This window comes from Sus scrofa, chromosome 14 (assembly GCF_000003025.6).
Source record: "Sus scrofa isolate TJ Tabasco breed Duroc chromosome 14, Sscrofa11.1, whole genome shotgun sequence".
In the NCBI taxonomy this organism is placed as follows: Eukaryota; Metazoa; Chordata; class Mammalia; order Artiodactyla; family Suidae; genus Sus; species Sus scrofa.
In genome coordinates, this window is record NC_010456.5 from 6,561,299 (window position 1) to 6,583,490 (window position 22,192).

Genomic DNA, 22,192 nt, shown 5'->3' on the forward strand with positions numbered 1-22,192 from the left:
ACGTTAAGGGAGAACCTTCTGGAAGAGGTGCCTGAATCTCTAGAAGGGATGGTGGAGGTGCCAGAGGGGTGGAGAAAGAAGGTTCCAGAAATCTTGTAATTAGTAGGTGTTATAGTGCTTCTCAGTTTGTACCAGTTAGGCTCTTCCAGTGGTGTTGGGAAGGTGTGAACGAAAAGTCTAGGCTAACTGAAAAGGAGATTTAAGCAATTAAAGGGGAGAATTGTCTTTGAGGAAGGGAGGCACGTCTTCCTGTTTTAGCGTAAAAGACAGTAGTTTATTTAAAAAGTTTTTGCCAGATCCTGAACTCTGCCTGTAGTATAGATTTAGGAATTTTATGTCAGTTTTTTTTTTTTTTTGTTTTTTTGTTTTTTTGTTTTTTTTCCCCTGCATGGCCTGATTTCTCTGAAGCTAGTGTTTAAGACAGGCTTACAAAAGCTGTGAAGAGGCTTGTCAGTTAAAGATTCTTCAGGGATCGGGGGTGAGTGGGGGCAATGAAGGGCGTCCCTGAAAGAAGGAGTGCTAAAGTCTATAGATTATAAAGTGTGGGTTGTTTGTTTGTTTTGCTTTTTAGGGCCGTACCCACAGCATATGGAGGTTCCAAGGCTAGGGGTCCATACGGAGCTACAGTGGCTCACCTAGGCCACAGCCACAGCAACATCAGGTCCAAGCCGTGTCTGCATCCTCCACCACAGCTCACGGCAACACTGGATCCATTAACCCACTGAGTGAGCCCAGGGATCGAACCTGCAACTCATGGTTCCTAGTCGGATTTGTTTCCGCTGAGCCATGACAGGAACTCATAGAAAGTGGTTTTGAAGAGGCTTGGTGGATCTGAGATTTGAGGGGTGGGAAGAGCAGCATCCCTGGTTACCTTGGGGGGGAAAGGTGTTAAATGTCACCTGTCAGACTCACCAGGAATCATAGGCTCAAACCAAAAAGGCTTTGTACCCTGGAGACCTCAGTTTTGGTAGAGTTTTTTTTTTTTGTTTTGTTTTTTTGTCTTTTGTCTTTTGTCTTTTGTTGTTGTTGTTGCTATTTCTTGGGCCGCTCCCGCGGCATATGGAGGTTCCCAGGCTAGGGGTCCAATCGGAGCTGTAGCCACCGGTCTACACCAGAGCCACAGCAACGCGGGATCCCAGCTGCGTCTGCAACCTACACCACAGTTCACAGCAACGCCGGATCGTTAACCCACTGAGCAAGGGCAGGGACCGAACCCACAACCTCATGGTTCCTAGTCGGATTCGTTAACCACTGCGCCACGACGGGAACTCCTGGTAGAGTTTTAAAGAAGAGTTTTATAGAAAGGAATTGGATAAAGTTTTAGAGAAACAACTAAGGAATCGAGGAGATGGAGTAGTTTAATGTAAAAATAGACTGGAAGAAAAATTCAGACTCTGGTAGAAGAGAGGCCCAAACCAAAGCAAAACCCATAAATATTTATGGACAGAAAAATTTTATGATATGGTTATGTTACCGATAAACTTGCTTATAAAGCAAAATCATGCCCATATATGCCCTTCTGTAACTGGTGGTTAACTTACAGGACTGAGTTCTCTGAGAGGCTGTTTGGGTAAAAAAATATAAGTAAATTTAAGAGATTGTTGGTGGGTGAAGAGTGTTTAGAATAGAATAATCTGGGTTAAATAGAAGGTTTCGAAGTGAATATGATGTAAGAGGCTGGTTGTATCACTGATCTGATCCAAAGTAGCTTTTTTTTTTTTTTTTTAGGGCCACACCCATGGTATATAGAATTTCCTGGGCAAGGGGTCAAATTGGAGCTTTACCTGCCGGCCTGCAGCACAGCCACAGCAATACAAGATCCAAGCCACATCTTCAATCTACGCTGCAGCTTGCAGCAGTGCAGGATCTTTAACACACTGAGCAAGGCCAGAGATCAAACTCATCTCTCAGACACTGTGTTGGGTTCTTAATCCACTGAGCCACAATGTGAACGCCTTTTTTTTTTTTTTTAAATGCTTTGTGAGTCTGTGTTGAAGGAGAAGGAAACATAGGGCTCTTTAAAACTTTGTTTATTTATTTTTTGTCTTTTTGCCTTTTCTAGGGCTGCTTCCCACAGCATATGGAGGTTTCCATGCTAGGGGTCAAATCGGAGCTGTAGCCGCTGGCCTACACCAGAGCCACAGCAATGCGGGATCCGAGCCTTGTCTGTGACCTACACCACAGCTCACGGCAACGCCGATCCTTAAACCGACTGAGCAAGGCCAGGGATCGAACCCACAACTTCATGGTTCCTAGTTGGATTTGTTAACCACTGCACCACGATGGGAACTCCATCTTTAAAACTTTACAAACAGCTAGCTGGTAATTAACCAGAACAGATTAATGCCTGTGTTCTCTGCAGCCTTTCAATGGATCCTGTTCGACCACCCTCCAGGGTCCTGTCTCCTGTGCACCCATCTCGCTCTGTGCGGATGCCAGGCTCTCGGCCACAAGCTTCAAAACCTTTGGACTCAGCTCTGGGTAGGGCAGGACCTTCAGGCAGAGGCCATGTATTTGGAATGGGAGAAGAGCCAAGCCCACAGAGTGGGCCAACACAAAGGGTAACACCATGACTGCATGGATAGTAGTAGCATATGGCTTATTGTTAAATAGTGGGTTTCAAGGTACTTAGAAAACTGTGAAGCTCTATGCAAAAACAAGGGTTATTTTTTTCCCCTTAACACGTAGGTGCATCTTCTGGGCATATATTTCAAATTCTAGAGTTGCAAGTCTAGAAAAATTGCTCATAATGAATGCTAGATGGACTTGGGTAAATGCCTTAGTCCTCCAGCTTCTATAATTGTAAGTACATATATAAATAAATGATAGATTTAAAGATACAACCTTTTCCTTTTTATTGTGTGTTTAGATTTCCACTCTGGGCTTGACTCTAAGGTGTTATCAACCCACTCTAACCTCTGAGGTCATAGTTAAGAATGGTTCCTTTCAGATGTTCTTTGCTCAGATTTTTTTCCTCCGTCTTTTTAAGGCTGCACTTGTGGCATATGGTGTTTCCCAGGCTAGGAGTGGAATTGGAACTGCAGTTGCCAGTCTACACCACAGCCATAGCAACGCAGGATCCGAGCCTCCTATGCCACCTACACTACAGCTCACTGCAACACTGGATCTTTAACCCACTGAGGGAGGTCAAGGATCAAATCTGCATCCTCATGGATACTCGTTGGGTTTATAACTTGCTGAGTTACAACGGGAACTCCTCTTTGCCCAAATCAAAAGGATCTTCAGCTATTGCTTCAGCTGTATTTATACTTGCATGGATGTGCATTTTTAGTCTCTTAATTATATAGTAATTTTAAGAATGATATTTGTCAATAATTAATAAACCTCAAAGAAAAAAGAGCAAATACAGAAAGGACCTAATAATGCAGTTACGACAATTTTTAGTAATGTTGACAGTGTCAAATAAATGTAATGTTATGTAAAAAACATTGGTGACAGTATTCTAGTATTTTTACTCACATGGATTGAGTCCATATGTAGCAGCTGTGATTGGTGTAATGATAGTAAACTTTCAAGGCTGCTGCAGGCAAACAGTAGCAAGTTTTGTTTAGGTTGTTTGAAAAAAACGCAAATGATTTGTTTTTTGGAGAGATTTGTTAGTCAGTATGCTTGTTCCACTTCCTTAGGTGTACACGAAATTAACTAGAAAAATTGAAAAGGTGATTCTGTGACTTTTGTTATACATCGAATCATAGACTATATTTATGCTTAAAAACCTAATATGACATAGTTATAAATGTTTTGTATTTTTCCTTTTTTGGCTACACCTATGCCTTATGGAAATTACTGGGCAAGGGATCAAACCTGAGCCATGGTTGTGGCAGCACCAGATCCTTAACCCTCTGTACCAGGCTGAGGATTGAACCCGCACTGCCACAGAGACAACGCCAGATCATTAACCTGTTGCACCACAGTGGGAACTCCAATTATAAGTTTTTTTAAAAGACTCTAAGTATTTTAAACAGTTTTTATGAGATATTTTTATTCTTTGTTCTCATAGCATTTATAGAATTTGAAGTGGATGGATGATTTTTATTATTTACCAAGACTTTAAGAAAACCAACAGTATTTCTGGAGTTTTTAAACTACATCTTACAGTAACTTTATTCTTTGATTTTCCGTAGGAATCTGTGGGTTTGGTCCCCATGTTCCAAGGACTGGGCCTTGAAACAGCATCCCAGACCTCTCTGAAACAGGAAATGCCTCCTTTAGGTATGTAGAAAGCTATCTCAAGAAAATGTGTTGTATGTATGATGCCTTTGTTCTTAAATTCATATAGTATGTCTTCAGAAAAATTACATACTTTGCAAAATGTCCGGCTTATAGTTACAGCTAGGGTTTGATGCTTTTGTTTAGGTAGAGGCATTTTAGGTCGAGGCTTGTCTACCAGGGTGGCACGCAAGGACAAAGAAGAACCCCATCCCACTCTTCTGGATCCTTCAGTGTTGGCAGCTGGGGATAGCAAGATGGCAGAGGCCTCTTTTGGTTGGAATAGGTGGGTAAAGTTGCCTTCTTGAATAGCCATCAAATTCGGGTGAAAAATCTGAGTCCAAAGAGAAACTCTAAAGAGGATTATGTTACTTCACAGACAAACGATGCATGGTTTTATGTTAAGAACGGGTTCCAAGAGGGAGTTCCCGTCGTGGCGCAGTGGTTAACAAATCCGACTAGGAACCATGAGGTTGCGGGTTTGATCCCTGCCCTTGCTCAGTGGGTTAAGGATCTGGCCAACGTTGACTAGGAACCATGAGGTTGCGGGTTCGATCCCTGCCCTTGCTCAGTGGGTTAAGGATCTGGCCAACGTTGCCGTGAGCTGTGGTGTGGGTCGCAGACGCGGCTCAGATCTGGCGTTACTGTGGCTCTAGCGTAGGCCAGCAGCTACAGCTCCAACTGGACCCCTAACCCGGGAACCTCCATATGCCGTGGGAGCAGTTCAAGAAAAGGCAAAAGACAAAAAAAAAAAGAAAAGAATGGGTTTCAAGACTATTCAGCAGGTACCAATCCAGTTAGTCTTTGGACAAGGGTCAACAGTTCTCTACTGAATAGTTCATACTCCATTTGCCCTCTTTAAGAAGTCAGCCTGGAGTTCCCTGGTGGCTTGGCTAGTTAAGGATCTAGTGTTGTCTCTGCTGTGGCTCTGGTAGCCGTGGTGGTGCAGGTTCAGTCCCCGGCCTGGGAACTTCCACATGCCATGGGCTTGCCTCCCCCCTCCCCCCAAAAAAAAGCCTGATGGTATTTTTTTTAAAGCCAGGTGGGTCAAACTTCCACCTCAGTTTCTGCTGTGGAAGTTGGCTGTGAAAGTCAGTATTGATAGATTGATAGTAGTTGATAAATGAGTCATGTGACATAGCGGATTTGGAGAGAATCCCTTTTTTGCTGACTCCTCCAGGGAGAGAATGTAGATTTGGGGGACTCATTTAGATGGGCCATAGATAGAAATGTGATCAAGAAAGTCCTGACTTGCCTCTGCAACATTTCAGAATGCTTGGAAGAGGGAATTTGGATGCATCTTTATTACCTGTGGGAAGAGCAGGTCGTGGTATTGGCAGAGGAGTATACAAGCCTCTGAGTGCTGCCAGCCTGACAGGTGTTATTGGTAGAGGAGTGTACAAGGCTCCAGGCCTGACTTCTCCGGATCCCGCCCAGCTGTCATCTCCGTCACCCCTGCCTCCAGCACCACTGCACTCTCTGGATCACCCTCCACTTGGGACTGCAGAACACAAGGAAAAGTAAGTCAGGAGTGCTGCCTTCCCTGCTTGATGTTGACGTGGAAGAGGCTTTCTCATAGTATTGTCAACTCTGTTCTGTTGTGTCTAAAGTCCTCCCTGGATGGTAGGTACTGCAGGGTTGGGTTTTTTTCTTTTTTTTTTTTCTTTTTTTGGAAGTGGGGAGAACAACAGGGAGGTGGGACAATTCCTAATGAAGTGAAGTGGGGTTTGTTTATTTGTTTGTTTATTTACTTTTTAGGGCCACACCCATAGCGTATGGGGGTTCCCCGGCTAGGGGTCAAATCAAAGCTGTAGCTGCTAGCCTATGCCACAGCCACAGCAACAGCAACATGGGATCTGAGCCGCGTCTGCAACCTACACCACAGCTCACGGCAACGCCAGATCCTTAATCCACTGAGCAAGGCCAGGGAACGAACCTGCATCCTCATGGATGCTTGTTGGGCTCATTTCCACTGAGCCACCATGGGAACTCCTGAAATGGAGTTTATGGTGACAGTGTGTATCAGAGAATAAACATCCCCTTCTCAGCTCAGACATAGATACTTCGTTGTCATGTTGAAGATAAAGAAAGGATCTAAGACAAATATTCCAGCAGTTCGTCCACAGAACTAGTTCTTATCGTTCTTAGAGAGCCAGCCTCATAGGATGACTTTGCTTCTCTAATTAGAGATTGCTAAGAATTTACCTTCTTGCTTTCAAAGCTTCTTTTTGTATGTCTGGGTTCCTGGTCTGTGTACCTGTAGGCGAAATGTGAGATACTACTTCCTCCAATCTATCTTTCTTTCTCCCCTCCTTTCCCCCTCCCCTTTCCTTTCTTTTCGCTTGTATTTTTGTGGTACAGCGTTTTTTCTTTGTTTTTCGTGTATGTGGGTACTTTTGTTTTTATTTTTTTATTTTCTAGAGAGATTCTTGTGAAGCAAGGATCAAAAGGAACACCTCAATATTTGGGATTAAACCTTATCAAAATACAGTGTCAAAATGAAGCAGTTTATCAATATCATGTGACTTTCAGGTATTCACAGCTTTTTTCTCCTGTTATTGTTCACTTTCTAGAGAGCAGTGATAAAATAGTTCCATAGGAATATAACTGAATTGTTCTTCTATATAATTCCAGATGAATCTCTCCCTGCAATAATTCATATACACAAATGCTTCCAATAAATTTACAGTTATCATTTTTTTGTATTTAGCTATATTAGCGATTTAGATTTCAACATAAGTACCTTTTTTTTTTTTTCTTTTTAGGGTGCACCTGCAGCATATGGAAATTCCCAGGCTACGGGTCCAGTTGGAGCTATAGCTGCCAGCCTACACCAAAGCGACAGCAACGCAGGATCCTAGTCACACTTGCAACCTACACCACAGCTCAAGGCAACGCCAGATCCTTTAGCCCACTGAGGGAGGCCAGGGATTGAACTCACATCCTCATGGATACTAGTCAGGTTTGTTTCCACTGAGCCATAACAGAACTCCCTGTATATTTTTAAAATGTGCTTTTCTAGAGCAGGGATTAGCAAAATGTGTTTTTTGTTTTTATGTTTGCTTTTCAGGGCTGCACCTGCGACATAAGGAAGTTCCCAGGCTAGGGGTCGAAGTGGACCCCGTGCCACAGCTGATCCAAGTTGCGTCTGCGACCTACACCACAGCTCACGACAACAACAGATCCCCGACCCACTGAGTGAGGCCAGGGATGGAACCCACATCCTCATGGATACTAGTCAGATTCGTTTTTGCTGTGCCGTGATGGAACTCCCTGGTTTTTTTTTTTTGGCTACCCCTCAGAATATGGAGTTCCCCAGCCAGGGATCTCATCCAAGCCCCAGTTGTGACATGCATCCCTGCACTGCAGAGATGCCATAGATCCCATTGCACCACAGCAGGAAATCCCCATCTTCTGTTTTTGTGGTGAAATTTTGCTGGAACATAGCCATGCTCATTGGTTTTTTTCGGCTGTGGTGCTTTCGTGCTATGTGAACAGAGTTAAGCAGTTGCCGTAGACATTGTATGGCCTATAAAATAGTAAAAATATTTACTATTAGGCTGTTTCTAAAAACGTCTTCTGACCTTCTAGTCTAAACTCTCAAAGAATGAGAGTAATTGTGTTAGGGTTGTGGAATTATGAGTGGTTTTTATTTTCTGTATGCCAATATCCTTGGGTCAGATGTATTTAAAATTTTTAATATGACCACTAGATGGAGTAGTAGTTACAAGTGACTGTGTTTCTAACAAATCTGCGTAGCTAGCTGCGTATTCAAATTGAAGTCCTCTTTATTATTTTTTAGCCCCAATGTGGAGTGCAAAAGAATGAGGTTTGGCATGTTGAGGGACCATCAAGCTGTCACCGGAAACACCACTGCTTTTGATGGATCCATTCTTTATCTGCCTGTTAAGCTTCAACAAGTGAGACCAAAAAGGAGATGCATTTTGGGATGAAACATAAGTATTCTGGTGCTTTGCTTGAGTAGTGGGAAATCATAGTGTGCCTGAGAGTTTGAATTGTACTTTCCTATTCTGAGAAGGTAGGCAGATTTCTCCATAACAAAGAAATTGCAAACTGAGGAACTTTTACATTTGAATTCTTGTTTAACAAAATTTTTATTAGAGTATAGTTGACTTATAATGTTGTGTTAATATCAGGTGTACAGCAAAGTGAATCACTTGTGCATATATCTATTCTTTTTTACACTCGAGTTCTTTCAGGAAGTCCCTTCTCACATAAGAGGAGTGGTTGGAGGGGGCACAGTCTTTAAGGCATTAGCCTACTGTGAGCCTCTTTTGCCTGGCAAAGCAATAAAGCTATTTTCTCTCCTTCACCTCTCCCCCCCAAAAAGAAGTGGTTGGAAGCCCTTGACCTTCATGATAAAAGAGTAAAGATTTCAAATTCAAAAGGATCTTTTTTGCTGGTTCTCCATTGGGTTTCTCTTACCAGGTCCTAGTTGTCCTGCTGTGATTTTTGTCCAGTATGCACAGCAAAGTAACAGACAAGAATAAAACATGTTTAAGATATCTAGTGTTCTTGAACACAGATTGGGGTTTGGTAGTGTTGTCATTTCTTTTTACTTGCATGTATTTATCTGTTAGGTTCTTGAGTTAAAAAGTCAAAGGAAAACTGACAGTGCCGAGATCACCATTAAGATTCAGTTGACAAAGATCCTGGAGCCCTGTTCTGACTTGTGCATTCCCTTCTACAATGTTGTTTTCCGTCGGTGAGAAACAGCTGAAGTCTTATTTTTATTTTTTTGTCTTTTTAGGGCCACACCCATGGCATATGGAGGTTCCCAAAGTAGGAGTCCAGTCAGAGCTGTAGCTGCCAGCCTATGCCACAGCCACAGCAACGCCGGATCTGAGCTGTGTCTGTGACCTACACAACTCATGGCAACACCGGATCCTTACCCCACTGAGGGAAGCCAGGAATCAAACCTGTGTGTGTCCTCATGGTTATTAGTCAGATTCATTTCCGCTGAGCCACGATGGGAACTCCATGTTTTATTTTTTTTTTACCTCAGTCTTGTGTTTGTAACAAAGCTCTTCAAGAAGCATGGATGGTATTACACTATATTGCATATATAGATAACTTTGCAAACATTTAATAAATAAATGGATGACATTAAGGCTGAGTTATTAAGAATTTATTTCAAGAATTTTCACCAGTCCTTTAAATTTTTGGATATAGGCAGCTCATAAATTTTTAACTTTTCTGAAGACTCTCAAATTTTCATAAAACTGTTATTCCCGAAAATTAATTAATTATTTATTATTTTTAGGGCTGCATGTGCAGCATATGGAAGTTCCCAGGCTAGGGGTCGAATAGGAGCTGCAGCTGCCATCCTCTACCATAGCCACAGCCACAAAAGATCCGAGCCAAGTCTGCGACCCATACCACAGCTCATGGCAGCACTGGATCTTTAACTCAGAGTGAGGCCAGGGATCGAACCCACGTCTTTGTGGATACTAGTCAGGTTTATTACCACTAAGCCACAATTGGAACTCCCCAAACCACCTCTTTTGAAATGAAACACAGGAGTTCCCATCATAGCTTAGCAGAAACGAATCTTGACTAGTATCCATGAGGGTGCAGGTTTGATCCTTGGCCTCACTCAGTGAGTTAAGGATCTGGCTTGGATCCCAAGTTGCTGTGGCTGTGGAGTAGACTGGCAACTGTAGCTCCCATTGGAGACCTCTTGCCTGGGAATTTCCTTATGCTGCTGGTGCAGCCATAAAAAGACCAAAAATAAAAAAATAAACGAAACAACCTGATTTCTACTAATAAGCTGAACTGCCAGGAACAAACATAACTTCCTATGCCAAACTGATATTTACAAATTTAGAAATGGACTCTATTGTGCTCTGTTTATTTCATGGGAAAAAGTAATGTAAATTGAGCTTGCAAAGTCAACTTGATTTTTGGCTACCTAGTTAATAGAAAAAGCTACAGTAGTTGCATATACCCCAAGATGAATGCTTTCGTGATTTTTATTTTTCTTTTGGCAAGAGTGTTCTCAGCATAAAAGCTGTATTCTGCAAAGAGCATCAACATTTCTGCTCTTTCAGGCTTCCAAGGGAAAATGTAGCTAATAGCAGTAGAGCTTAATTTTTTTATTCTTCTAGAAAACCCATTCTTGCTCTTTATTTCAGGGTAATGAAACTTCTAGATATGACACTTGTGGGGAGAAACTTCTATGACCCTATACGTGTTATGGTACTACAGCAACACAGGTTGGTGGTGTTTTCCTCTTCCTCACTTGTGAATGTTCCGGAAAGAAATTTATCATTGTAATCACCATATTTAGGACAGAAATTTTAGCACTATTTATGTTAGTGAGTGTAATTTATGAATTATCTTCCATTATTTAGTTTTTAGTAAGATCACAATGGTGTTGATTTAATTTAATTTAATTTGTTTCTTATTAGGGAGGGGCAGTAACTGTATTGCTTCAAATGTGGGCATGGGACTATCTGTGGTTGCTTCAGATGGGGACATGGGAATATCTGTGGTTCTTTTAGGACCCCAGGGTAAAGCCCACCTGTCTCTTCAGATTGCAGATCTGGCCAGGCTATGCAGCTAGCATCCGAAGGACAGATGGAGGCCTTTTCCTGCTAGCCGATGTCTCCCACAAGGTCATTCGGAATGATTCTGTGCTGGACATCATGTGAGTGAATGGTGGGATCTACCTTGAACAAGCTAACAATTTTTTTAAGAATTTCAGTAATAGCAGGTAATAAATACAGATTAGCCATTGTTCTGTTTGGGTTTTAAATTGTAGAATAGATTGAGAATGCTGAATATATGTTCTCTATTCCGTGAGTCCTACAAAGATAGGCCTCTGAATGGAGACCTCTGCGCTTAGACCTCTCTTCACAGAGTTTGCATTGCAGTCAGGTGAGCTAAACAGTAAATAATAAACATGATAAGTAAATTGTATAGTATCGGTGATTTGGTTCAGGAGTTCTGTGGTGGCTCAGCAGATTAAGGATCCAGTGTTTTCACTGCTATGATTTGATTGCTGATGTGGCTTGGGTTCAGTCCCTGACCTGGGAACTTCTGTATGCTGTGGGCATAACCAAAGAAATCAAAAAAAGATTTGGTTTAGGAGTTCCTGTTGTGGCTCAGCGGAAATGAATCCAACTAGGAACCATGAGGTTGCGGGTTTGATCCGTGGCCTCCCTCAGTGGGTTAAGGATCTGATGTTGCTGTCAGCTGTGGTGTAGGTCGCAGACGAGGCTCGGATCCTACATTGTTGTGGCTGTGGTGTATGCCAGCAACTGTAGCTCTGATTTGACCCCCAGCCTGGGAACCTCCATATGACATGGATGCGGCCCTAAAAAGCAAAAAAAAAAAAAAAAAAAAAAAGATTTGGTTTATATACACACACCTTGAATTTTTGTTTAAATGTATTAATATACTAAATATTTATTCTAGTAAATATAGATGTGTGTAATTTGTAGTGGCTACATGAAATCCTATCTTATGCATAAATCTGTGTGCTTATATGATTTTTTATTTTAGGCTGTGTACTTAGAAGTGGAATTACTTAATGAAAAGGCCAAACAGGGAGCTCCATCATGGCCCAGCAGTTATCAAACCTGACTATCCATGAGGTTGCAGGTACAATCCCTGGCCTCACTCAGTGGCTTAAGGATTTGGCATTGCCGTGAGCTGTGGTGTAGGTTGCAGACACGGCTCAGGTCCCATGTTGCTCTGGTCATGGTGTAGGCTGGCAGCTGTAGCTCCAATTTGACCCCTAGCCTAGGAACCTCCCTATGCCATGGATGTGGCCCTAAAAAGACAAAAAAAAGGGAGTTCCCTTTGTGGATCAGTGGAAACGAATCTGACTAGCCTCCATGAGGACGTGGGTTCGATCTCTGCCCTCGTCAGTGGATTAAGATTAAGAATCTGGTGTTGCTGTGAGCTGTGGTATAGGTCACAGATGTGGTGCAGATCCCACATTGCTGTGGCAGTGGTATAGGCCAGCAACTGCAGTTCCCATTCGACCTCTAGCCTGGGAACTTCTATATGCCACGGCCCTTAAAAAGGACAAACAAAAAATATTTCAGTTTTCACTGTTGGTGAAACATAAGGCTGTGGCCAGGGAGTGACACAATGTGACTGAGTTATGAAAGGATCCCTCTTATTACTGTGCAGAGAACAGACTTGGTGAGAAAGGAGTAGAACTGGAGAGACCAGCCAGGAGGCCTTTGTAGTGATCCAGAGAGAAATGGGGGTGGCAACAGTGGAGGTGGGAATGGTTGGGTTCTGGATCTATGCTGAAAGTAGTGTTCAGTTGATTTCCTGACTGGATGTGGGGTTGAGAAGGAGAGAGGTTGAGGATGACTTGGACTTTTTTGAGTGAATTTGTAATTGAGTAAATAAATTGAGTGAATTTATTCTGTCTGTCCTAGACTGTCTCTCTTTGATGACTAGGACCCTGTCTCTTTCTCTCATATGATACATCCAAGACCTAGTTTATGCCTAGCTTTGTAATGGGTGTTTAAGACTGTTTATTAAGGAGTTCCCGTCGTGGCGCAGTGGAAGCGAATCCGACTAGGAACCATGAGATTGTGGGTTCGATCCCTGGCCTTGCTCAGTGGGTTAAGGATCCGGCGTTGCCATGAGCTGTGGTGTAGGTCGCAGGCATGGCTTGGATCTGGCATTGCTGTGGCTGTGGTGTAGGCCAGTGGCTACAGCTCCGATTGGACCTGTTGCCTGGGAACCTCCATATGCTTCAGGTGCAGACCTAAAAATACTAAAGACAAAAAACCAAAAAGAATGTTTATTAAATAAGAATAGATTCTTCAGGGAGTTCCCTGGTGGCTCAGCCAGTTAAGGAGCTCGTGTTGTCACTGCTGTGGCACTGGTTTGATCCCTGGTGCAGGAACTTCTGCATGCTCTGGGCACAGCCAAAAAATTAGATATCTTTAGATTCACTCTTTCTTTCTTTATGGTTTCTGTCTTTTTCTGTTTAGAAAGGTCTACTTGTTTTATCTTTATTTCCAACGTTTCAAACTATCCCGACTTTATCTTGGTATGATTTTGGGATCATCATGATTGTTTTTGTACTGTTAAAAATTTTATTGAAAAACACTAAATCAATTATTTAGATTTAAATCACTATTGTATGTTAAAATACTTGGTTTTATTTCTGAATATTTCATTTTGAACCATTGGTTAAAACCAATGTGATGCAGGAATTCCCACCGTGGTGCAGCAGGTTAAGAATTTAGGGTTGTCTGCAGTGGCACAGGTTTAATCCTGGCCTAGCACAGTGGGTTAAGAATCCAGCATTGCCCCAGCTGTAGCATAAATTGCAGTTGCAGCTCGGATTAGATCCCAGGCCCAGGAACTTCCATCTGCCTCAGGTGCAGCCAAAAAAGAAAAACCAATTTGATACTGTTTTAATTATTGCAATTTATGGAGTTCCCGTCATGGCACAGTGGTTAATGAGGAAGGATATCCGACTAGGAACCATGAGGTTTTGGGTTTGATCCCTGGCCTCACTCAGTGGGTTAAGGATCCAGCGTTGCTAGGAGCTGTGGTATAGGTCACAGAAGCAGCTCGGATCCTGCGTTACTGTGACTCTGGCATAGGCCGGCTGCTACAGCTCCAATTAGACTCCTAGCCTGGGAACCTCTGTATGCTGTGGGTGCAGCTCTAGAAAAGACCAAAAAAAAAAAAAAAAATTATTGCAGTTTTATTCGTTTTTAATATTTGTCGAGAAATTGTTTTTAGGTTTTTTTTTTTTTTTTTTTTTTTTTGCTTTTTTTTAGGGTTACACCTGTGTTATATGGACTGGACGTTCCGAGGCTAGGGGTTGAATTGGAGCTGCAGCTGCTGGTCACAGCTACAGCTACAGCAATGTGGGATCTGAGCCGTGATTGTGACCTACATCACAGCTCACAACAATGCCAGATCCTTAACCCACTGAGCGAGGCCAGGGATCAAACCCACATCCTCATGGATACTAGTCAGATTTGTTTCCACTGCACCACAACAGGAACTCCTAGAATTTTTATACTGAATTTCACCTACTTATTCTTTCATGTGAAACTTTTTGCCTTTTCTAGGGCCACTCCCATGGCATATGGAGGTTCCCAGGCTAGAGGTTCGATTGGAGCTGTAACCACCGACAGCAATGCTAAATCTGAGTCGTGTCTGCGACCTACACCACATGGCACTGCCGGATCCTTAACCCACTGAGCAAGGCCAGGGATGGAACCTGCCTCCTCATGGCTGCTAGTCGGATTCATTAACCACTCAGCCACAACGGGAATTCTGAAACTTTAAATAATTTAATTAAAACAAAGCAAATAATCAGTTGGCATTTTGTTGGCACTGGGGAGAGTGTTAAGTGAGGCTTCTGTTCTTTATGTTTTTTTTTAATTAAAAAAATTGTTTTGGAGTTCCCATTGTGGTGCATCGAAAATGAATCTGACTAGGAACCATGAGGTTGCGGGTTCAATCCCTGGCCTTGCTCAGTGGGTTAAGGATCTGGTATTGCCGTGAGCTGTGGTGTAGGCCGAAGACACAGCTCAGATCCCACGTTGCTGTGGCATAGGCCAGCAGCTGTAGCTCCGATTGGACGCCTAGCCTGGGAACCTCGATGTGCCTCAAGTGTGGCCCTAAAAAGCAAAAAAGAAAAGAAAAATTTTGTCTTTTTACAGCCACACCTGTGGCATATGGTATGTTCACTTTTTTATGGCCACACCTGTGGCATATGGTAAGTTCACAGACTAGGGGTCAAATCAGAGCTGAAGCTGCCAGCCTAGGCCACAGCCACAGCAACGTGGGATGCAAGCTGTATCTGACCTATAGTGCAGCTTGGAGCAAGGCCAGATCCTTAACCTACTGAGCGAAGCCAGGGATCAAACCTGCATCTTCGTGGATACTTGTCGGGTTCTTAACCACTGAGCCAAAACGGGAACTCTGAGGTTTCTATTAAATGGCATGTGTTTTTATTTATTAGATTTTATTTATTTTTATTTTTGTCTTTTTAGGGCAGCATCCGTGGCCTATGGAGGTTCCCAGGCTAGGGGTCGAATCCGAGCTACAGCTGCTGACTTGTGCCACAGCCACAGCAACGTGAGGTCCGAGCTGAGTCTGCAACCTACATCACAGCTCACAGCAATGCTGGATGCTTAACCCACTGAGCAAGGCCAGGGATTGAATCTGTGTCCTCATGGATCCTAGTCAGATTCGTTTCTGCTGAGCCACGGTGGGAACTCCTGAAATTTATTTTCATTGAAGTTCCACTTTTATTAAAGTTGTAGTCATATTATGACTACACAAAAGCTATATATAGATTAGCTGTGTGGTATGTACTGTGATTATTTTTGTTTTTTGCCCAGTTGCTTATCTTAGATATAAAAGTTATCTTTTTTTTTTTTTTTTTGGTATATACAGTTTAATGAGTTTGGACATATGAACATACCTGTGATGTCATCAAAACATGTAAGAGAAAATAGATATATATACATCAACCGAGGTGTTTTGGTTTTTTTTGTAATTTGATTTTTATTTTTTTTTACAGAATAAAATACATATATTTAAACACAATTACATTCACACAGATAATTATATCATGGATCTGAAGAAACAGATTAAGTGATTCCTTCTGGAGAAGTGGAATAGAAAATATGCTGAGACAAATAGGAAGTTTATTCTATACTTTATTCCATTTCATATGGCTTTCACCTTTACTATTTAGTATTATCTATTACATTTCAATTTTTCTTTAAAAATTAGCATTATATTAAAATTGTGTATATTATCCGACTAAAATTTATAAAGAAGAAAGCCTTAATACCATTAAATGTTTTATATAGCATAATAAAAAGAATAACTTCACTGGTAAGAATAATGAAAATAATACACCCTCTGAAAATAAGTAAAATATAAAACGCATAAATTGGTTAAAAAACAGTGTAACTATAAAAATACGTCCTCACAATTTGTTACATCTTATTGATTCTTCAATATAGGCATTACACCGTTCTAGGTGATGTGATAAACAAGACATTATAGACCTTACATTGTACCATGGAGAGAAATGGTTATTAATAATACAATTGTAGAACTGTATTATTGAATTGTACAGTTGCATTATTTAATTATAATTATCATAAATTCTTTGATGGAGAGGAAATCAAAATCAGATCTAAGAAGACTACAACATTCCAAGAATGATGTCAAATGACCCCCTTCATGGTGGATTATGCACTTATTTACTATGAGATATATTTCTTCTCCAGAGATTCCTTGTTTGTGTCTCAATTGTAGATGTTTGGTTTGCAGGTATTCTCAAGTTTTGGTATGAGTCTATATGTATATGAGGTTGTTTTAAGTTGTTGTTCTCTTCATTGCAAGTTCATCTCCAGTGTCCTGCATTTGTACCCACCTCTTCTCCTGATTTCTGATTTTGGTGGTATAACTGTGCATGGATGATTTCATATCTTTACTGTATATATATGCCTTGACCGGTGAGCCTTGTCATTTGTGGTATTTTTGTTTCCTGTTGATGTCTTTTCTTTTCTGCCTAGAGAAGTTCCTTTAGTATTTGCTGTGAGGCCGGTTTAGTGTTGCTGAATTCTCTCCACTTTTGCTTTATCTGTGAAGGTTTTGCTTTCTCTTTCAAATCTGAATGAGAGCCTTGCTGGGTAGAGTCATCTTGGTTGGAGGTTTTTTCCTTTCATCAGGTTAAGTCTATCATGCCCCTCCCTTCTGGCCTGCAGAGTTTCTGCTGAAAAACCTGCCGATAAACTTATCAGGCCAGATTTTCCCAAAATGGCCACCTCCAGAGAAAGGCAGCTGCTGAATATTCCCGAGAGCTTTGCCTTCAATGTCCCTCCCTCACAACAAGCCACATTCACCCCTGTTTTCCCAGGATGTCCTCCAAGAACTGTGGAAAGGTTTGACCCAAATTCCTTTGGAGACCTCGCTGTGCCCTGGGACCCAGTGCTTGTGAAAGTCTGTGTGCGCCTTTTAAGAATGGGGTCTCCATTTCCCCCAGTCCTGTGGAGCTCCTGCACACAAGCCCCACTGGCCTTCAATGCCAGATGCTCCAGGGGTGTTTTCTTCCAGTGCCAGATCCCTGCACATAAGGGTTTGATGTGGGGCTCAGAACTCTCACTTCTGTAGGTGAGTCTCTCTGAACCAGTTAGTTTCCAGTCTGTGGGGATTCCCACCCGGGAGGTATGGGGTTGTTTATATCACGAAATCAACCCTCCTACGTCTTGATGTGTCTTCTTCTTTTTCTGCTGGAGTAGGGTATCTTTTTTAAGGTTTCCAGTCCATTTGGGTGGAAATTGCTCAGTCTTTAGATGTGAATTTTGTTGTTTTTAGGAGAGAAGTTGAGTTCCAGTCCTTCTATTCCGCCATCTTAATCCTTTTCTCATAAAAATTATCTTTTAAAAAATGTTGTGTATGTTATTCTATATGTATTTCCCATTAATTCACTTTCAGATTCATACCCACTTGTGTAATCTCACTATACACTCAGACCCTAGGTATTTTGTCAATTTCACCTTCCCTCCCCACCAACCCCTCTCCCTCCGAAAAATCTTATTTATCGAATTATTTAAATCAAGTTAGATCGAGCTTTGAGCTCCTGTTCTCCAAGATAGTAAGGAGCCCTAGGTCAGGTATCACCCCATTATGTCACACACATGGACATATGTTCTAGTCCAACTGCAGGGGGCCCAGCACTCTCGTTGGAGAATATGACTGTGGCTGTCAGGTGTGGAGCTCTGTACTTCTTATCCTCCCTCACAGCTTTGTAGCTATTACACACTTGGTTGGCTTACTTCTTAAAGGGTCATGAAATAACTGTTTGCCAAATAAAGTTAGATTTCATATGTTGCTGTTAACTTCTCAATAAGGGTTTTAGCAGCCCATTCCCACAGAATTCTATATCATCTGAATCTCTGTGAACACCTGCTGGAGTGGAGTGGTTTGTGGAGTGGTTGCTGTCAGGCAGGCTGACAGTTATTGTCTGGGGTTCCCCTGCACTGTGCAGGGGATTCCACTTCCCTCTACCACAAGTCTCCTATAGCTCCATCCCAAACTTCTTCTGTGGTTTACTTTCTTGTTTTGGTGTAGAATAATATCTTCTAGTATTTTTGAGAGGAAGAGTCCTTGCAGGAAGTGTTTCTGAGACCTTACAAGTTTGAAATGTCTTTATCTTAGTTTGATTGGGCATCAAATTCAAGGTTTGAGAAAATGCTCCCTCAGAATTTGAAAATCATATTTACATTGTCTTTTTTTTTTTTTTTTTTTTTTTTTTTTTTGCTTTTCTTAGGGCCGCACCCACAGCATATGGACATTCCCTGGCTAGGGATCTAATTGGAGCTACAGCTGCCGGCCTACACCACAGCCCAGCCACGCCAGATCTGAGCTGAATCTGAGACCTACACCACAGCTCACAGCAACTCTGGATCCTTAACCCACTGAGCAAGGCCAGGGATCAAACCCACATCCTCATGGATGCTAGTCAGGTTCGTTAACCACTAAGCCACCATGGGAACTCATGAATACCTTATTTCTAAATTTTTCCACTTTTTCATTCTGTGAGTAAACAGCTACCTCCTACACCATCATTATGTCTTTTTTACTTCATTTGTACCTTTTAGGCAGGCCCAGATCTTGCTTTTAATATTGCTTCATCCTTTTTTTTTTCATGTTTTATTTTCAGCTTTGATCTGTTAAATTCTATAGAAGTACTATACTTTTAAAAAATTTATGGAAAAAAATCATAAAATAAATTAAAAAGTAAAAAATTTTATGGCTTAGTAGTATATTTTTGTATTGGTAAGACAAATCTTTCTTTTTTTTTTTTGTCTTTTCTATGGCCCCACCTGCAGCACATGGTGATTCCCAGGCTAGGGGTCCAGTTGGAGCTGTAGCTGCTGGCCTATGCTAGAGCCACAGTAATGCCAGATCTGAGCCGCGTCTGCGACCCACACCACGGCTCACAGCAACGTTGGCCAGATCCTTAACCCACTGAGCAAGGCCAGGGATCGAACCCACAACCTCATGGTTTCTAGTCGGATTCGTTAACCACTGAGCCATGATGGGAACTCCAAGACAAATCCTTCTTCCTTGCCTTTATCGCTACTATCTTTGTCTTTGCTTTAACTACTTTTCCCATTTATTTTCCAAGATTAATTTCAGAATATTTTTTTTGAGTTCCCCAAAAAATGTCACTGAAGTTTTGCTCCATTTTGTTTTTGCTTTCAGATTTGCTGTTGAGAAAATCTAAAGTTATTCAGATTTCTTTTTTTTAAATTAAATTTATTTTTGTTGAGGTATAGTTGATTTACATTATTAGTTTCAGGTATACAGCAAAGCGATTCAAAATTTTTATAGATTATACTTCATTTAAAGTTACTATAAAATATTGGATATATTCCCTATGTTGTACAGTATATCTTTGTAGCTTACTTGTTTTATACAGAGTAGTTTGGACCTCTTTGTCCCATACCCCTATCTTGCTCCTCCCCACTTCCCTCTACCCACTGGTAAGCACTGGTTCTTTGTATCTATGTGTTTGTTTCTTTTTTGCTGTATTCACTAGTTTTAAATTTTAGATTCCACATATAAGCAATAGCATATAGTATTTGTCTTTCTCTGATTTATTTCACTAAGCATAGTACTCTCCAGATCCATCCTTATTGTAGCAAATGGCAAAATTTCCTTCTTTTTTTATGGTTAAGTGGTAGTCCAGTGTGTTTGTGTATGTGTGTATCTCATTTCTTTATCCTTTCATCTGTTCATGGACACTTAGGCACTTAGGTACTTCCATATCTTGGCTATTGTAAATATTGCTGCCGTGAACTATGGAGTGCGTGTGTCTTTACAAATTGTTCTTTCTGTTAGATATATACCCAGGAGTGGAATTGCTGGATCATGTTTCGATTTTAGTTTTCTGAGGTACCTCAGTACTGTTTTCTTTAGAGGCTACATCAACTTACATTCTCACCAGCAGTGTGTAAATGTTCCCTTTTCTTCACATCCTTGCCAACACTTGTTATTTTTGGTCTTTTTAGTGATAGCCATTCCAGCAGGTGTGAGATGCTATCTCACTGTGGTTGTGATTTGCATTTCTCTGATCTCAGTGATGTTGAGCATCATTGCATGTGCCTATTAGCCATTTGCATGTCTTCTTTGGAAAAATATGTATCTATGTCTTCTGCCCATTTTTTAATTGGGTTGCTTGTTTTTGATATTGAGCTGTATGAGCTGTTTATATATTTTGGATATTAATCCCTTATCAGTCATATCATTTGCAAATATTTTCTCCTGTCTTTTGGTTTTGTCTGTGGTTTCCTTGGTTGTACAAAAGCTTTTAAGTTTAATTAGGTCTTATTTGTTTATTTTTGCTTTTGTTTCCTTGCTTTAGGAGACAGATCCAAAAAATATTGGTATGATTTATGTCAAAGACTGGTTTTTTTCTTCTAGGAATTTTATGGTTTATAGTCTTACATTTAGATCTTTAATTTATTCTGAGTTTATCTATTGTATATGTGTTGGAGAAGTGCTCTAATTTTATTTTTTTGTGTGTAGCTGCCAGTTTTCCTTGAATCACTTTTTAATAAAACTGTCTTTTTCCCATTGTATATTTGTCCCTCCTTTGTTATAGATTGGCCATAAGTGCATGACTTTTCTAGGCTCTCTATTCTTTTTTCCTCCTTTTTGGCCATCCTGCGGCATATCGAGTTCCAGGGTCAGGGATCAGATCCGAGCTGCAGCTGCAATACATGCTACAGCTGTTATGCCAGATTCCTAACCCCACTGTGCTGGGCCAGGGGTCAAACCCATGCCACAGCAGTGACTAAGCTGCTTCGGGGACAGTGCCAAATCCTTAACTCATTTTACCACAAGGGAGCTCCTATATCATGTTGTGATAATTCTTGCCACAGCTCAGTTTTTCATTATTATTATATTTCTTATGCTGATCTGTGGTCAGTGATCTTTGATGTTATTATTGTAAAAATATTACAGCTTGCTGAAGGCTCAGATGGTGGTTATAATTTTTTGTGTTTATCATTTTTAACAATGAAGTGTTTTTGGTGGTTTTTTTTTTTTTTTTTTTTTGTCTTTTTTAGGGCCACACACATGGCATATGGGAGTTCCCAGGCTAGGGGATGATTTGGAGCCATAGCTGCCAGCCTATGCCATAAACCACAGCATCCAAAATCTGAGCCACATCTTCGACCTCTGCCACAGCTTGCCACACCAGATCCTTAACCCACTCAGCGAGGCTGGGTATCAAACCTGCATCCTCATGGATACTAGTTAGGTTCTTTACTGCTGAGCCATGATGGAAGCTCCCCCTTTACCCATTCTTTAATCAGGTTTTCTGGAGTTTTTTTGCTGTTGAGTTGCATGAGTTTATTATATATTTTGGATATTAACCATTTGTCAGATATGTGATTTGCAACCGTTTTCTTCCACTCTGTAGGTTATCTTTTCATTTTTTTGGTTTCCCTTGCTATGCCAAAGCTTTTTGGTTTGATGTAGTCCTACTTGTATAATTTTGCTTTTTTTGCCTTTGCTTTTGGTATCAATGGATGTCACTTGTGAGTTGAGATTATAAAAAGACTGTGGCCTCTGTCTTGGGTGCTTGCTCTGTTGCTGTCTCAGATCCATCATCCTAGGGAAACAGCCTACTAAAGTGAGCTTAGAATCAGATCCTCCTTCATTTGAGCCTTGAGATATCTGCAGCTTGGTTGACTCCTTGCTTGAGGCCTTGTGAAAGACCCTGAAACAGAGGCTTTCAACCAAGCTACACCCAAAATACTGATGAGAAGATGAGTACGTGTGATCTTTTTTAACAGCTTTATTAGGACACAATTCATACACCATATAATTCACCCATTTCAATTATGGCTTAATATTCTTCACATAGTTGTATATCTGTAAATTCAATCAATTTTAGAACATATTCACA

At 41.2% G+C, this 22,192-nt stretch overlaps 1 protein-coding gene across 2 annotated transcripts in view; it reads left to right on the forward strand.

The window, feature by feature from the left end:
* PIWIL2 (piwi like RNA-mediated gene silencing 2) overlaps window positions 1–22,192 on the forward strand; it is a 72,123-nt gene that overhangs the window by 897 nt on the left and 49,034 nt on the right. The window contains exons 2-10 of one of the 2 annotated variants that reach the window (XM_005657209.3): window positions 2,363–2,561; window positions 4,146–4,233; window positions 4,378–4,516; window positions 5,502–5,750; window positions 6,652–6,762; window positions 8,033–8,150; window positions 8,832–8,956; window positions 10,386–10,466; window positions 10,787–10,900. In XM_005657209.3, coding sequence (XP_005657266.1) covers window positions 2,370–2,561; window positions 4,146–4,233; window positions 4,378–4,516; window positions 5,502–5,750; window positions 6,652–6,762; window positions 8,033–8,150; window positions 8,832–8,956; window positions 10,386–10,466; window positions 10,787–10,900 — 1,217 coding nt within the window. In that variant the 5' untranslated portion in view covers window positions 2,363–2,369. 2 annotated transcript variants of the gene reach the window in all.